The sequence below is a fragment of the Calonectris borealis genome, chromosome 20, assembly GCF_964195595.1.
Source record: "Calonectris borealis chromosome 20, bCalBor7.hap1.2, whole genome shotgun sequence".
In the NCBI taxonomy this organism is placed as follows: domain Eukaryota; kingdom Metazoa; phylum Chordata; class Aves; order Procellariiformes; family Procellariidae; genus Calonectris; species Calonectris borealis.
In genome coordinates this window covers 559,154-575,498 of record NC_134331.1, presented here as the reverse complement: position 1 = coordinate 575,498, position 16,345 = coordinate 559,154, and the positions used below count along the sequence as shown (strand labels likewise).

The 16,345-nt window shown below is 67.0% G+C and overlaps 1 protein-coding gene across 1 annotated transcript; it reads left to right on the top strand.

Moving 5' to 3' along the window:
• The first annotated feature begins 1,542 nt into the window (after positions 1 to 1,542).
• On the top strand, positions 1,543 to 3,940 carry SOCS3 (suppressor of cytokine signaling 3). The gene is made up of 2 exons (XM_075169272.1): positions 1,543 to 1,620; positions 2,027 to 3,940. The coding sequence occupies exon 2, from the start codon at positions 2,094 to 2,096 to the stop codon at positions 2,721 to 2,723; it is 630 nt and encodes a 209-aa protein (XP_075025373.1). The 5' UTR covers positions 1,543 to 1,620; positions 2,027 to 2,093; the 3' UTR covers positions 2,724 to 3,940.
• The last annotated feature ends 12,405 nt before the right edge of the window (positions 3,941 to 16,345 follow it).

The following is a 16,345-nucleotide window of genomic DNA, read 5'->3' as shown; positions in this document are numbered from 1 at the left end:
TCCCCTCCCCGTCCCCTCCCCTGTGTTTCACCACTCCTGCCTCAGGCAGAGCTCCAGAGCTCGTTTGCATTTCAGACCAGCTGGTTCACCGCAGCCTCACTTCCCAGAACTGCTCTTCTTGTGTTTATTCCTGACTGGCAGAGGCAGCGGCGGCGGCGGCAGCTCCTCCAGGGCAAATTAAACTATTTAAAATAAAATCCACTGACAAAGTCTGGTTTGTTTTCGAGGTCGAAACTGACAATTGCCAAACGAAAATGCACAGAAACCAGGTGGGAAAGGGGGGTCCCGGTCCCCCCTCGGCTCTGCTCGCTGCCCGCTCTGCCAGGCCAGGCACGGTCCTCTCCCAGGGCACTGGCACAGCGGCTGCCGGCTCCGGCTGCCAGACCCAAGCCAGGCCAAAGGGATGAGGAAATCCCTTCGGGCCAGAGCCCCACCGCGTCTGCACGGGGGACACCCAGCCAGGGGAAGGAGGGCCCCGGCTTCTCAGCCTCGCAGCGGCTCCCCACCAGCCCGCGACGGCTCCGCAGACGGGCGCCTCGGCCCCTGCCCTCTCAGCGCCGGGTGCCAAAGCACCAACCGCACAGAGCATCCCAGGGCTCCTGGAGCCAGCGCTGTCCCCAGCCGCCGACCACAGGCACCACGGGAGCCGCCGCCGCCACCATGCGTCGCTGCCCTGGTGGGGCATGGCCGCCCGGGAGCCGGGCTGCGGGCAGGGTGGCCACGCCGTTGCCGACCTGGCCGGCCCCTGAGAGCCTCCAGGTACAGCCTCGGGACAGTATTCGCCCCTTATTGTCCCCAGATGTGTAGATCGAGGGGGGTTTTCTTCCCCACAGGTCTCCTGGGAAGTGTAGCCGAGGCCGGCGGTAGCCTGGCACGTTGTAGTTGAAATAAAGGCCAGCGATGAGGGGACGCTGGACCGCTTCCCCACTGCAGCCCCACTCCGGTGTGCCCCACTCCAGTGTGCCCCGCCAGCCGGGCCCAAACCGCCTCGGCAGGGTGAGCCCACGCCTCCTCCGGCGCCTCTGCCCGGACGGGGTCCGGGTGCCCCCCCCAGCAAAGGCGCGGGGGCTTCGCAGTGCCTTCCTGTCCCCGGTCCCCAGCTATCACCCTCCGCGGGGGCCGCCCGCGGGCAGGACTCCCACCCCGGTGAGGGTGTCCCGCGGCCCGGGGGGGTGGGGGGGCCACGGCGGCCCCGGGGCTGCCCTCGCCCCCGCGCCCCGGCTCGGGGCAACCCGGCCTGGCCGGACCGGGCTCTCCCGGCAGGGAGAGGAGGGAGAGGAGGGCGGGGAGGGTGGGGTGGCCGCGGCCGGGACTCTCCTCTTCTTAGAAGGAAAGAGCGTGAAGGGGAGCGGGAGGGGGCGGCCGCGCTGCCCGGAATGGGCCGGCGGTGGCTGGCGGCGCGCCGAGGCGGGCCGGGCCGGGCGGGGCGGCGGGAGGGCGCCGGGGAGCGTTACAAGAAGCCGCGCAGTTCCAGGAACCCGAGGGCGGGCTCTGCGCCCGCTATAAGAGGCCTCCCCGGGCGGCCCCGGCAGCTCCGCCGCCGCCCGCCGCCGCGCACCGGCCCCGCCGCCGTCGCCGCCGCCGCCGAGACCGGCCCCGGCCCCGGCACCCGCGCCCCAGGTACGGCGCTGCCCGGGGTGGGTTGGGACGGGACGGGCCCGGGGAGGGGGAGGCGGGGACCGGTGCGTCCCGTGGGGAGGGATAGCCGGGCACCGCGGCTGCCGGTGCCCCCCGGGAGGGGATAGCCCGGGACCGCGGCTGCCGGTGCCCCCCGGGAGGGAGATAGCCGGGAGCCAGCGGAGCCGGTGCCTCGCTGTGAGAGGATAGCCGGGGACTGGGGATGCCGGTGCTCCCCAGGGAGTGGGCTAGCCGGGGATGCCGGTGCCCCGGCAGGGCAATAGACGGAGACTGGGGATGCCGGTGCCCCGCGGGGGGTGGGATAGCAAGGGTCGGGGGATGCCGGTGTCCCCGGGAAGGGAGAGCCGGGGACCAGGGGTGCTGTGGCTCACTGCCAACTCTGCCGCAGGTGATGGTGTAGCAGCCGCTGCTCCCAGCAGCAGCACCCCGAGCGCGCAAAGCTGGCTCCCTGCGCCATGGTCACCCACAGCAAGTTCCCCGCTGCCGGGATGAGCCGCCCCCTCGACACCAGCCTGCGCCTCAAGACCTTCAGCTCCAAGAGCGAGTACCAGCTGGTGGTGAACACCGTGCGCAAGCTGCAGGAGAGCGGCTTCTACTGGAGCACAGTGACGGGCGGCGAGGCCAACCTGCTGCTGAGCACCGAGCCAGCCGGCACCTTCCTCATCAGGGACAGCTCGGACCAGCGGCACTTCTTCACCCTCAGCGTTAAGACGGAGTCGGGCACCAAGAACCTGCGCATCCAGTGCGAGGGCGGCAGCTTCTCCCTGCAGAGCGACCCTCGCAGCACCCAGCCCGTGCCCCGCTTTGACTGCGTGCTCAAGCTGGTACATCACTACATGCCGCCCGCACCTTGCGCCATCCCCGAGCAGCCAGGGGGGGCCCTGCACCCTAAGCGCACCTACTACATCTACTCGGGCGGCGAGAAGATCCCCCTGGTGCTGAGCCGCCCACTCTCCTCCAGCGTCTCTACCCTGCAGCACCTCTGCCGCAAGACCGTCAATGGGCACCTGGACTCCTACGAGAAGATGACTCAGCTGCCGGCTCCCATCAAGGAGTTCCTGGACCAGTACGATGCCCCCCTCTAAAGGGCCAGCAGAGCGAGGTTACATGCTACAAGCACAAGAGCAGGGGACAGGCACAACGCTCCGGCGGTGCAGGGCACGCCAAGTCTCTCCCTCTGGGATGGAGAGGAGGGGGACTGGGGCGAGCTGCGGTGGGCCTGGGGCTGTGGCCAGCACAGCCTGGCGCCCTTGGTGCTGGGGGGACCCCCCGAGGAAGCTCGACACCCCCTCTCTGCGGGGAAGGAGGCTGCTCCGGTCGGACTGTGGATGTTACAGTGTGCCCAGCGCAGAGACCTTCCTGTTGTGGCCGGGGAGAGCCCGTCAGCAAAGCCTCCAGCGGCTCGGGCAGCCAGGATGGCACCCGCAGCACGGAGGGACGTGCGCCCCGGCAGCCACATCCCTGCTGCCACGGCGGGACCACACCTGGGGGTGTCCTGGCGAGAGCCCCCTTCTGCCACCAGAGAACGGAAAGCACTGGAGTCCAACTAGTGCCTGATCGCTTTTCCTCGGTTTTAAGGGGAAAGTGTTTTTTGCCCGTACTGTACTTTACCTCCTGCTGCCTCCTTGTGGGTGGAAGCTCCTTTCACACCAGGCCCCAGACTTGGAGGTTGCTGCCTTTTTCCCCTCCTTGCCATTTTCCAGGGGACTAAGCCTTAATATTCTCCCTGCCCCATGGTCTGGGTTACTGCACATCGTTTGGTGACACTTCGTGATAACGGTCCTGGTGACGTGCTGTGAGCCAGGGGGGAAACAGCGTGTCCTGACACCGCTGAGAGTCCCACGCGACCATGTCTGCAAAGAGCACCCCAGGGACCCGGTGCTGCCGCTGGACCGTTACTCCCGAGTGTCACACTGCACCTCTGCCCGGCCGCTCCCCGCAGACCCTGGCCACACTGCTCCGCGGGGGCACCGATTCCCGCAGGAACACGGCGGGAGGATCCCCTGGAGCGCATCGTTTTGCAAGCACTTTTCTGCGTCCGCCCGGAGAAGCGGTTGGGTTTTTCTGGCTTTTTTTTTTTTTTTTTTTTTTTAAAACTGAAGGGATGTTTACAGGCCAACGTGAATCACTGTCTTTTATAAAGATTCCATCTTCACCTCCAGCCTCAAGGGCTGAGCAAAACCATGCTTGAAAATTCAACCAAAACAAAACTCAGATGAAACTTTGCACATATTTATATTTATATTCAGAAAGGAAATGTTTCCATAATTTATAATAAAGAGCACTATTTTTTAATGAAAAACCCCAGATGTGGTTGTTTCCTCCCCTGCACCCCTGAGGCCACTCGGGCCCCCCTGGCATGGTGCACGTCCCTCCCCGGCTGCTGCCCTCACTGCGATGCTGGGATGGTGTTTACACCATGTAAGCGCTGGCTTCCTGGAGCCGCTCTCCGTGCCGGGGTGATCCTGCCACAGTGACTCACAGCCTGGCGTGCGTAAGCGCTGCCCCAGCGCTCAGGTATGTCTGAGCCCTGCGACGTTGCTCTGCCGGCCGGGCCAAGCCGTGAGGCACTGCAGGGACAGGGCCCGCTCCCAGCTCCAGGCACGTGGTGCAACCATGAACTGTCTCTGGACTGTGGGACGTGGCCCATCGCCCTGGACTCAGAAGAGCCGAGTTGGTGGCCAAGGCTGGCCCGTGGCACAGCCCCAAGCACAGCCCCGCTCCGCAGCGCTCGTGCCGCAATGTGCTGCGCTCTGCAGCGACTCCGTCCTGCCTCCCAGCCTGGCCCTAGCCCGGTTTCGGGAGGGGAAAGTGGAGGCGGCGTGCGATGGGGTGAAGAGCTGTGGGAACAGGGCACCAAGGGGTTAGGAAAGGATTTGTGGTGCTTCTAATGCGAGTGCAGCGGGCGCAGGGGAGGGGGGGTTAAGCAGGGAGGCCGAGGTCCTGCTCCCCTCCATGGCATAGAGTTAAAAGCTCCGTCCTCAAGCCATCGGGGCTGTCCTGTGCAGACCCCCACCCTCCAGACCCCAGCCTGACCCAGAGCAGATGCCCAAGGAAGGGTACAAGAGGAGGAGGAGGGAGAGGATTTCCCCTGGGGGTCTCCCAGCCCCAGGAGTGCCTGGCCCCCTACTCTTGCCTGCCACGGAGGCACCGGCCGTGAGGGTGTGAACCAGACATGGGAATAAACCTGCAGCTCCGGCTGGCCGGAGGGGAGCGCGATGCCTGGCTGGAGAGCGGTGTCCGGGGGGGCGTGGGGGAAACTCCGGGGGGGGGGCAGCCCCCTGCAATCCCAAAGAGCCCCCAGTAGTGAGGAGCAGGCTGTGCCCAGGCACCCTGTGCTTCACAGCCCCTCCAGCACCCACACAGCCCCCGCAGCACCCCCAGCCCCGCACTGTGGGCATTGTGCCAGGCATCATGCACTGCGCTCCTGCCCGGGGAACCCCAGGCGCTGGGAAAAGGCTTCCCTTAGGAATCGCCCCGGAGCAGAGGGATGGCAAATGTGCCTGCTCGAGCCACAGGCACGGCACGGTCCCAGCGACTATTTTGGCGCTGCTCTCCGGGGCCGTGGCTCGCGGGCTGCCAGGAAGCGCCGCGCGGCCTGCCTGGGCACCCGCCGGAGCTATGTGAGGAATGTCCATGCGCGCGGGTGGCCACCCGCCAGGCCCTGCCGAGGCACATCCCCGACGTCAGGGCTCCCGGCAGCACCGGTGACTCCCAGCCTCGTGCTACGGAATGGGGTGGGAGCAGTGCCACAGGGCAGAGCAGCCCCCAGCTGGCGGGGAGCATCACCCCTGTGGTGCTTGCAGCACCTCGGGAGGGACATGGAGCATCACAGCTCTCTGGCAGAAGGCAGCACAGCAGGGGATGGGGAACCGGGGCCCTGGGGGGGGGCTGAGCACCCCCAGACCCCCCCGGCAGAGTGAGGGGGTTTGCAGCACCCCACAGTGGGGCAGAGTGGGGGAGTTTCCCTCCGGGAAGAACGGCCAGGCTGCCTGCAGCAGCCGTGCCCAACACCTCCGGCCGGACCCCAGCCCTCCCATCCCTGTGGGAACGGCCCCGGCTTTGCCACTTCCCAGAAGGGCCCCGGGCGCCCACGCCGCCGTTTGGGGGCCTCTTCCCTCCTGTTCAGGCCACGGTGGTGCTGCAACACGCTGCTGAGTCGAGAGTCCGGGAAGCTCTGCCAGCCCCACGGGTTTCTTGGAATAAACCCAACCTCGCGGCAGCGGTGACGCGGCGGCCGACGGGCAAATCCCTGCCAAAGGTTTCACAAACCTCTCGCCTTCCCCAGAAAAGCCTAGCGGACTTGACCCTGCGTTTCGTAAGCAGCCGATTGAGCGTGTCATGGGCAGCCAGTTCCCCTCTGCCCCGCTGCCGGGGCTGGGGCCGGCTGAGCTCACCCCCGCGGAGGCTTCCTGGACAGGGAAGGTGTTCTTAGTGGTGATTAGACCCTGTCGTTGCGTGGCAGTGCTGGGAGCCGGACAGAAAATGGGGCATGAGGCAGGGGGCCAGGAGCAGGGCTGTGACACTGTGGTCCTGTGGCTCCCCCCACCCCGTGTCTCCCGGGGCCGGGCACCAGGCAGGTGCAGCGAGGCTGCCCGCCAAGCCAGGGCTGAGCATGCGCCGCTGCAGCCTTGCTTACCCTGAGTCCCTGGATCCCATCTGCCTGGCCAGGTGCACTCGGGCCATCGGCTGGCATCCCCAGAGAGGGACTCGGGGCAGCCTGAGGACTAGCCAGCAGCAAGTGTGGAGGCAGCCACTGCGAGCCAAGCCGGGCAGCCGAGCAGGGCACCCAGTCTCCTCGCTGTGCCACACCAGCCCTGGGATGGACCAGGCACCAGCACAGGCACCCTGCCAGGCAGTGGCCCCAGGCCCTGTCCTCCCCGCACTGATGGGCAGCACACAGCTGGATGGGATGGATGGGATGGGACGGGACGGGACAGGTTGGCCAGCAGCTCCACTCTGCCTGCTCTGAGCCTGAACAACCGAAACCTGGCATGGCTGGGCTGGGCAAACCAGCACTGGCCCTGCCCTGCCCGGGGCACTTTTAGGCGACTGCAGCCCCCTGCACTGACCAGCCGTCCCACCAGGCCAGCCTGCGGCACGGGGCTGCAGGGCCCAGCCTGTTCCCAGCTGCCTCCCGGGTGGGGAGACTTCTGGCTCGCACAACCTCTCCGGGCAGCGTGGGAGCCACAGTCTGAAAACCAGCAGAACTCACTGCAGCTGTACGCACGGCCTGTCCCCAGCACCACCACCTCCTCTACACCGTGACAGTGGCCGTGCAGAGCAGGGCAAGAGCAAACAGGGCCACACAAGAGCCCACCGAGGTGCTGGGGTGCAGGAGGGTGGTCGGGCAGGGACAGGCAGCTGACCCGCTGCCCCTGGAACCCCCTGCCCTGCCTCAAGCCTGGCCTCCCCAGAGGGGTGCAGGGCAGTTGTCGACGCTTCCCACTACGCCGCCGGCTCATTACTGGCACAAGAAGGAAGTGTTCACCGGGATGGCGAACCCGAACCCTGCGGGGTCAGTGGGTGCAGGAAACCTGCTCTGGTGCATACCACCATCTGCAGACACAACAACAGGAAACAACTGCAGCCTGCGATTGCCGCAGGCAGGCAGCCCCCGGCGGGGCAGGCAGCGCAGCAGCTGGGGGGGCTCGGCCCGGCACTGCGGCTCTGCTGCGGATACCCCAGCCACATGGCAAAGCCCAGCCAGGTAAAGCTAGAGGCCATCTGTGGGGAGCAGGACAGACCCACGAGGGCACCCCAGCCCTGCACCCCAGCTGCTGGTGCACAGAGAGCAGCCCTGTCCCCTCGCGGGAGCAGTGGCCTTGCCAGGAGGGGGTCTTCCTGCTTGGATCACTCTTGTCCCACCCGCGCCACGCTGGCTCCCTCCAGGCGGGATGTGCAGGCAGGGCAGGCTGCAGCGTGGAGGCACCAGCCCCATGCTGGCCCATCAGAGAGTCCATGGGACAGGCCAGCCATGGGGCCAGGCACAAACCACAGCCCGCGGCGGGAGGGAGGTGGCGCCGCATGGGGCACCCTAGGGATGTCCCCCTGGACTGGCTGGGCTGTCACCCAAGAGCCGGTCACCCGCCAGCCTCTCCTGTCCTGGCACCCGGGACTTGGCGGTCACCCTGAGGAAGGAGGCAGTGAGCAGCAGCACCGGCAGCTGCTGGTGCAGCAGAGCCAGGCAGAGAGCTCGCCGCAAACACCCTGACCTCGCGGCACACCCCTCGCACACTTCTTCCTGCCTCGGCTCTGCAGCGCCAGGACGTTCCCACATCCACTGCCGCATTTCCCAGTAGGATGCAGGAAAGGGCTGTGCAGCAGCCGGGGACTTACTGTAAATGGCACCACCTGCTCCTTACATGGCAATTCCTCTGTGGGCTAGGGCCACGGGAACGGTTGGGAACAGGGACTGAGACATCTGCTCCCAGGCATGTTGCCGGGAAGCACGAGCTCGGGCTCTGTGGCACAGCCCGGGGCTGGCGCTGGCTGCCCTGGCTGTGGGCTCGGGTCGGGTGACGGCTCCCTGCGCTGGAGGAGGAGCGGGGCTGCGCCGCCCTGCAGCTTGACATCCCCAGGACCTGCAGGAGCCCCTTGGTCCCACGGCATCCCCTCGCCTTGCCCCTCTGCCCCAGGCAGGCACACACAGCATGGCCCTGTGGTGTGGCATGACATCCCTGGCCCTGGCAAGGGCTCGGCCGGCGGTAACCCATCCCATCGCTGGCGCAGAGGTGGCAGAGCCTTGGCAGCCGGGGGACTCGCAGGGGCTGCCCAAAGCCCCTTCATCGCATGCCTGGCTTGGCCCCTGGCTCTTCCCGGCCTGGGCAGGGCTGCGAGCAGGCGGGGAGTGCAGGGCGGCAGCAGGACCCCCATGCCCAGGCCAGGGTGTATTTCGGGATGCAGATGCAGATGAGCCCAGAGGCCTGTGTACGTCCCCATGGAAACCCCTCTGTGTTGCTGCTTCTCCAGCCAGACCCGCAGTCAGCTCGGAGGGAGCCAGCAGCTGCAGATTCCTCACTCCTTCCATCAGCAACTCCACACGGGGCTGTGCTGCCCTGGCCCCTGACGCCCAGCAGCCACATCCACCAGCTCGCCTCTCGTCCTTGCCCACCAGCAGGGCTGGGGGTCCTGCTGCCTTACCAGCCAGCACAGCCCCCAGCTTTGAGAGATGCAGACCCTTCACCCACCCCACGGGACCCTGCGAGGGAGCAGCCTCTCCCATCGCCCTGCAGCCCCTGCCTGCCCCTGCCCACTCCAGCACCTGCCCGGGGCTGTCCTGCACCCTACGACCACCGGCCGTGTCGCAGGGCAGAGCTCTTGCTGCCCACACGGAGGCGGATGTTCAGAGTGGAAAACCCCCCCGGCACATTTCCACAGCCCGGGAGGAAGTTTTCATCCCAGCAGCAGCAGCTGGAGCCCGAAGGAAGTCTTGACATTTCAGAGGAAGGTTTCAAACAAAGCCACGTTGCTGTGGCAATGGCAGCCGCAGGCCCCCCCGCCCCATCCCGCGGCTGGGGACACGTCCAAGGCAGAGGGAGCAGCAGCCCAGCACCGGCGGTGCCGGGGCTGCTGGGTGGGCGGACGGCAGTGGGCCATCCTGCAGCCCCAGCCCTGCCTCTGCGCCAGGGCTGGAGGGTCCCGCTGCCAAGCGCCACCTGCACCGTCCCCGGGGCAGGCTGAGGGTGCCGGCACGTGGGCAGACCCCATCCTGTGCCCTCCCCAGGGTCAGCCTTCTCCCACTCCCCAGCCAGCTACCCTGGTCCAGGCCTGCGCTGCTCTTGCACCTGCATTCACAGAGAGTGGCGAGGCGCCTGCTGCTGGCTGTGGTCACTGCTGGGCACGGGCATGCTGACGGTACGTCACGGGAGGTCCCCATGGGTGCTCCGGGCAGCAGGCTGCCAGCTGCCTTGGGTGTGTTTGCCCAGCACAGTGCAAAGTCCTCGGATGACCCTGGCAGAGCAGCTGGGGACAGGTGCCAAACCCCAGCCCTGGAGCATCCCTTGGCCTCACACCAGCCCTGGCCTCGTCCCCGGCGCAGGAGCAGGCAGCGGCAATGCCGCACACGTAGCTGGGGACGGGGGTCCCAGACATGGGACCCTGTATCTGCTGGGCTGACGCTGCTGCTTCCATTCTGGCCCTGCCTGCCTGCTCCCTCCCCACCAGTGCGTGATGCCAAGGGGCCCAAAAGTCCCCCCAGGCCTGGTGGGCTGCACCTGCCCCACAGCTCCTGGGGTCCATCGGCAGAGAGCAGCTCCAGCCTGCACCGGCCAGGCTGGGGGCAATGGGCGGAGGTGGCGCCGCGCTGGGCAAGGACGGGACGTGCGGCTGGCAGAGGGCACAGCTGGAGCAGATGTTCCCTAGAAGGACCCAAGGGCCCTGTCTCAGCATTTAACGAGTGGGAATGGGAGCACTTTACTGTAATTCCAGCAATTACATTGTTCATCCTTGGCAGCCGACACCAGTTGGTGTCCAGCGCCATGGGATCACGATAAGCCACCTGGCCCAGGGATTTGGCAGTGCGCTGTGCCGCTAGGCAGCCAGCCAAGGGAGGGCAATAAAGGGCTGCAGAGCAAGGTGCGAGCTACGGTAAGGGCCCGCCCCAGGAGTTCCTGTCACTGGCACAGCCCCGGTGCACAGATGCCAGCCAGGAGGGCCCCAGGAGTGCCTGCCAAGCCCGGCGGGACTGGGGATCCCCAGTCTCGTGGCTCCAGGGAGTCGAGCTGCCACCCGGCAGGGGACCAGCAGCCTCTCCACACCGCAAGCCCCTGCACCCACACAGCCTTGCCAGGGCGCTGAGCTGGAGCTGCCAGCAGCAGGATGCCCCGGCCAATGAGCAGCGGGGAGGGCTTGGGGCAGCGAGGTGCCGGCAGGGCGGAGGGGGCCCTGGTGCAGGAGGGGGCTCGCCAGGTGCAGGAGGGGGCTCAAGGATGGGGCAGGGGCTCAGCTCCAGGGCCCGTCACCCCCGGGGACCCCAGGGACCCGGCGTCCAGCCCAGCCAGCATATCCCCAGCGCCTGCTCACCCATTGCTGCTTCCAGGCAGGCGCTGCCCCCAGGCTCTCCTTCCCTGCACCACCCACCCGCCCTGGCCCGGCTGCTGCATCCCCCGGGTGGTCCCCGCCGGTGCCCGGGGCCACGCGGGAGCAGGGGACAGTTGGCACCCAAGGGACGGGAGTGTGAGCCCTGCTGAGTCATCACTTTGCTGTTCTCGTTTTTCCATGGTGCTGTTGTGCAGTTTGCTGGAAGCCAGCTAAGAGCCATGACTAATCTGTTCTCAAAACAAGCACAAAGAGAGCAGGGAGGTTTGTGCAAACCCCGCGGGGAAGGGGGGGTGAATCACGGTGCAGGGCTGGGGGAGGAGAGCAGCCGGGAGCAGCTGGGAATGCCTAGCCAGGGAGCAGCCCTGCCGGCAGCACCTGTGCCGGGTGCCAGGGGTGGGCACAGCACGGGACTGGGCAGGGGCAGCGAGGACCCGAGCTCCCCTGCCGTCCCCTCCCTGCACGGTGCAGTGGAGGCAGGCAGGGCTGGGGTGCAGGCAGCGCACTGGGGCGGGGTGAAGCAGGCAGGGCAGACAGACGTGCAGTCGCCAGGGTCGGGGCTTCCATCCTGGTCGTTTCTGCCCTGCAGGGAAGCCACTGGCCAGGGAGGCCAGGGAAGGAAGCGCAGGAGTTTGCTCTGGCCGGAATCGGGCATCCATTGATTTGCTGTTATTAAAACCAGAGCTGCTGTCGGGAACTCTGCAGCCTGGCTGCCCTTGCACACGCTTCCTGGAAAGGGCCGTCCCGCGTGCCCTCGCCGGCGGGGGACGGTCCCCCCAAAGCACCTGGACGAGGCATTGGCCCACACCGGGTTCGGGCGGCAGCCAGGGCAGGGGAGGCCCCCGCGGGGACGGGAGCTGGGGAGTCAATTCTGCGCTTGGCGCCCACCGCTCCACTGCCAGCAGCTCTCAGCCCCCGCTGCCCCTGGCCTTCCTCGGCTCGCCCAGCACCCCCAGTGCTGCCTGCGGGGCTCTGGGCAGCCCCATCACCCCACACTGGGTGCTGGTGGCGGTAAGGGCGCAGCAGCACTTGCTGCCCCTTTCATCTGCTGGGCTGAAGAAGGTTTACTGGAGAGGCAAAGTCATCGCTTCCAGCGGGGGATGAATCACCCCTGTCAGGAATTCTGCCCAGGGGCTTTTCTGTAAGAGTGTGGAATTTCGACATGGCCAAGGGCCGTGGCCACCGTGCCCTCCCAGCCGTGCGGGTCTCTCCGCCTTGCACAACCTCCCGTCGGGGTTCCTGTTCCCAGCCCCGGCCTCGCAGCCGCAGCAGCTGCCGAGGGGCGCAGGCACCGGCACCCTGGCAGGGAGGGTCCCTGCCCACGGTGAGGAGCGGGGCTCTGGGAGCCGCCGGAGTTGGCAAGGGGGCCAAGATGAGCCCGGGTTCCCAGTGTAGCACGGATGCCCCCACCCACAGAGCTGCGCACCCCAGTGCCCCATATGGCTGCCCCAGCCATAAGTGGGTCCCCGCGGGGTGTGGGCTTACTGGTGCTGCCTGTACTGAGCACCAGATGGCCACGGGTGCTGGTGGGCTGTCACCGCGGTGGTTGGCTGCGGTTCGGAGCCCCCAGCTGCGCTTGCACCCACAAGTAGGTGCCGACAGAGGGGAAGTGGCAGGTCCCAGCCGCGGCGGGTGCACCGTCTCAGCAGCATCTTCCCTCTGCCCTGACCAAGCACATCCCACCCACATGAGCACTGGCGGCATCCAGAGTGTCAGGAGTGGGGGATGCTGGCGGGGTAGAGGCGTGCAGCCATGGATGGAGGGGCAGCTCCTGGCAGACACCCACCCGCTGCCCCTGCCACCATCCCAGTGCCATCCTGGTGTGACGTCACTGCAGGGGGACACCACTGACCTGGGGGGACACCAATGGCCTGGGGGCTGCCCCCGCATGGGCTGCTGCAGCCCCAGGGCAAGGCTATGGCTGGAGGGGAGGTGGGGAGGGGGCCGGGGGCCGGGGCTTTCCCAGCAGCCAGCGGTGACCCCATGGGAGCCCGGCCAGTCGGCGGGGCCATGACGGGGCTGGAGTTTCTCTCAGTTTCCACACGCTGCAGAAACTCTCTTTCAGAGCAAGAGCGAAGGGGTTTCTTGATAAAGGGGGGAAGCACACTCAGAGCAGGAACTGAAACGTCACCTTTGAGACTGGTGGCTTTTCCCCAGGCCAGATGCCCGGCACAGCCCCACTGCCCTCTGGCAGCTTTGCAGTAAAGGGGGCTGCCGGAGTGAGGGCTGCCCCTGCCCCACACCCAGCGTCTGCTCTGGCCGTGCACCGAGTGTGGCCCTGCTCTCTCCAGCATCCCGCTGCAGCCCCCGCCTGCACGGGCTCATCCCATGTTCCCCCGTGACGGCCTCCCCAGAGCCTCAGCCCCACTGATCCCCATGGCTAGGGCAGAGCTGAGCCCAGCCCCGCAGCCCCCTCCTTCGCTCAAAGCCTCTGCTGCCCAACCAGCCCACTCCCCCCGCGGGGCTCTGCCTCAGGCTCTGCCGGCACGCCAGGGCCGGCCCTGAGGGCCGGAGCAGGGGGACACGCTGGCCAGCACGTGGGAGAAGTGAGGGGGCTCAGACAAACCCACTGGGCAGACGAAGTTGGCAGGAGCCCCTGCGAGTGAAAGTGAGCCCCGGCCCAGGCCGCAGCAGCTGCACCACGGCGAGTGCGGCACAGGGGGACAGGCTGTGCCAGTTCCCCAAACAAACCATCCCGCAGGTGAGGAGAGCAAACAGCCGGCTGCCCGCAGCCCAACAGGGCCCGTGCTGGCGAGGCGAGCGCATCGCTGTGGGAAACCAGAGATAACAGGTCCCACTTCCCGGCGCCTCCTTTCCTGGCCATAGGGCTGCCGGGAGCAAAATGCGTGAGAACCCGTTCCCAGGAGGCCCTTCTGATGCGAATCTCCTCTGCGCCCTGCTCTGGGTGTCCCAGCGAGGCTCCCGGCCGGGCACGGCCCCACACGGCCAGTGTCCCTGGTGGGGAAGGGACGGCTGCTCCCGACAGGGCAGCCCAGCGCTACATGGGGGTTGCACCGGGCACATCTGCAGCAGGCAGCTTCGGTGCAAAGGGCCCATGCGCAGGCCCTGCCACCACAACACTGCTTCCCGGCAGGGGCCAGCCGCCATGCGGTAGCCACCAGCCACAGCTGCAGCGATGCTTCCCGGAGGGCTGGGTAATTTGCCTGCCCTGCTTTGCATGCCTGAGGCTGCCCCAGGGGCAGGGGGATGCAGGGTGTGCGGCATGCCTGGTGCGGGGGGCACAGCCGCAGCCCTCACCCCAAGGCAGGGCAGGCAGGGGGGCAAAGCCGCCCCTGCCCCAGCGCGCTGAGCACCCAGCAGCCTCTCTGGGTCTGGGGGAAGGGAGGTCAGGGATGTGGGGACGGATCAGGACGTGGCAAGACCTTGGCTGTGGGAAGCTGCTTTATTTTGCTTTACACTTTCTGCCATTCCTGGAAACAAACAGCTGAAGGGGCAGCTCCGACCTGCCTGCTGGGAAGCAGCTCCCGCCCCCCTCCGCCCTGCCAGGACGCTCCACACCCAGGGGCTGCCTGCGACTCACCCAGAGGGGCTCCCATGGCCCCCACGGAGCTGCGGCTGCTGAGCCCAGCCTGCCCCCGAACCAGGGAGTGGCTCATCCAACTGCCCCAAAACCGGGGGGACATTCAAGCCTCGGTGTCACAGAGCAACCCCAGCTCTGCAGACTGGGATGGCTGCGCTCAGCCCCCATTCCACTGAGTGCAGTGCTGGCGAGCCTGCGGGCTGCGATCCCGCGCACAGAGGCTGAGCAGCTCCATCCCAGCCCCGAGCCGCTTGTGGGCTGCGGTCCCCGTGCACCAAGCCTGAGCAGCTCCATCCCAGCAAGCCCCACGCATTAGCACCAGGTTGATTTATAGAAATCCAATGGCTGGGGCTGCCAGTGCCTCCTGCCAAACCTCATTAACGGCTGGCCTGGGAGCAAGGCAAACAGCTCGTGCAGCAACAAGGAAATCCTTGTTTAAGCATTTCTGGCCATGCAGGGCCCTTCCCCTCACACCCAGGGGAGGAGGAGGAGGAGGAGGAGGAGGTGCACGCCACAAGCCCCAAGCTGGCACCACCTCGGCAGCCACGAGGCAGGAGACACAAGGGGACATAGCGGCGTCTGCACAAGGAAGGAGCCCCCAGGACGGGCTGGACTGTGAGCTGGGAGGGAATGGGAAGCTACAGGGGCACAGTGAGGGGCAGAGGGCTCCCACGCTGCAGCGTGGCTCATTCTTGCCTCTCTGCCCGGGGCCACCGCCCGGCCCCCCTGTGCTGTGCCATGCTATGCCGTGGGGCAGAGCTCTGCCAGGGCTGGCCGGGGCTGTGTCAGAGGGATTCACCGGTCCACCCTGTGCAGAGCAGCCTGGAAGGAGCTTCTGCACAGGGCTGGGGCAGGATCCTGCCTGCTCCTCAGTGTCCCCTGCTCCTACCCATGCCAGGTTCCCCGCACAAAGCACTGGCCGTGGGTGCAGTGAGCTCCAGGCATGCGGGCCTGCAGGGAGGCCATGGGAGCTGTCACTGGCATGCCTGCCCCACGGTGGGCACGGGGCACCAGCACAGCTGGCCCACGGACCTGGCACCAGCGAGCTCTGGAGCGGCCTCAGCAACCTGCATCCGCCTGCCCCACGTGTGGCTCAGGATCTATTTCATCATCTGGAGAAAAGCATTTACTGCCAATAAACGGGCTAATTAATTCTCCTCAAAGACCTCTCAATTATTCATCTCGGGCCACAGAGAAAAGAATTACAGCACTTACCTCAGCCCTGGCTCGGCCAGTGCAGCAGCCAGGACGGGGCCAGGGCTGGCGGCAGGCAGGACATGGCCAGGGATGGCCCGGCACAGCTCCCGGCATGGAGCCCCGGCTCCCGGTGCCCGGCCAGCCCCGGCTCTGCCCGCCTGGCAGGAGCAGCCCCACGGGGCTCTGGGGAAGGGTTGCTGACCCAGCACAATCAGCCAGCCCAGAGACATCACTGGCAGCAGTGCTCTCCCAGGGTGCCCCCGAGAGCTGCTCCCAGCACCAGGGCTTAGGAGCGAGGGGACCTACCCGGCCCCCTGCACCGCTCGTCACCGCAGGGTGCGTCCCATGGGTCTAACCCCAATCCGCTTACGTGCAGCCGAAGCCCCTGCATCCCATCCACCCAGAACACGGTGGTGGTTTGCTCCCTCCTCACCACCCACCTGCAGTGGTCTCCTCTCCCCATTCTTGTTGAGCAGCCCAGCTACCCTCCACACCTCCGCCCAGGGACCCCCACCTTCAAGCCGTGGCCAGACCCAGCCGCGGGTGCCCGCTGCAAGTAGAGGCTCAGGCCGCATGCCCCGTGAGCTGGCTCCCAGCACCGTCCAGCCCCACGCAGCACATCGCTCCTGCTTGTCCAGGGACAGGCAGGACCCTGTACTGCCTGGGGATCCAACGCCCTGGGTGCCCCTCTGCCCTGCAGCCCAGGGGCCAGGAAATGCTCAGGTCCTCCTTGAAGAGGGACCTTTTTCCCAGACCATTCTCTGTCTCCTTCACACTTGGGATGCTCCTTCTGCCCCACAGTGGGGTTGAGTCCCTGCTCCCTCCACATCAGCTGCACCTTGAGAAGGAAAACCCACTACACACTAGCACTGCAAGCTCGGGGGTCCCTTCCCACGGCACGGCCAGACCACACCTGGGCAGGATGCGGGC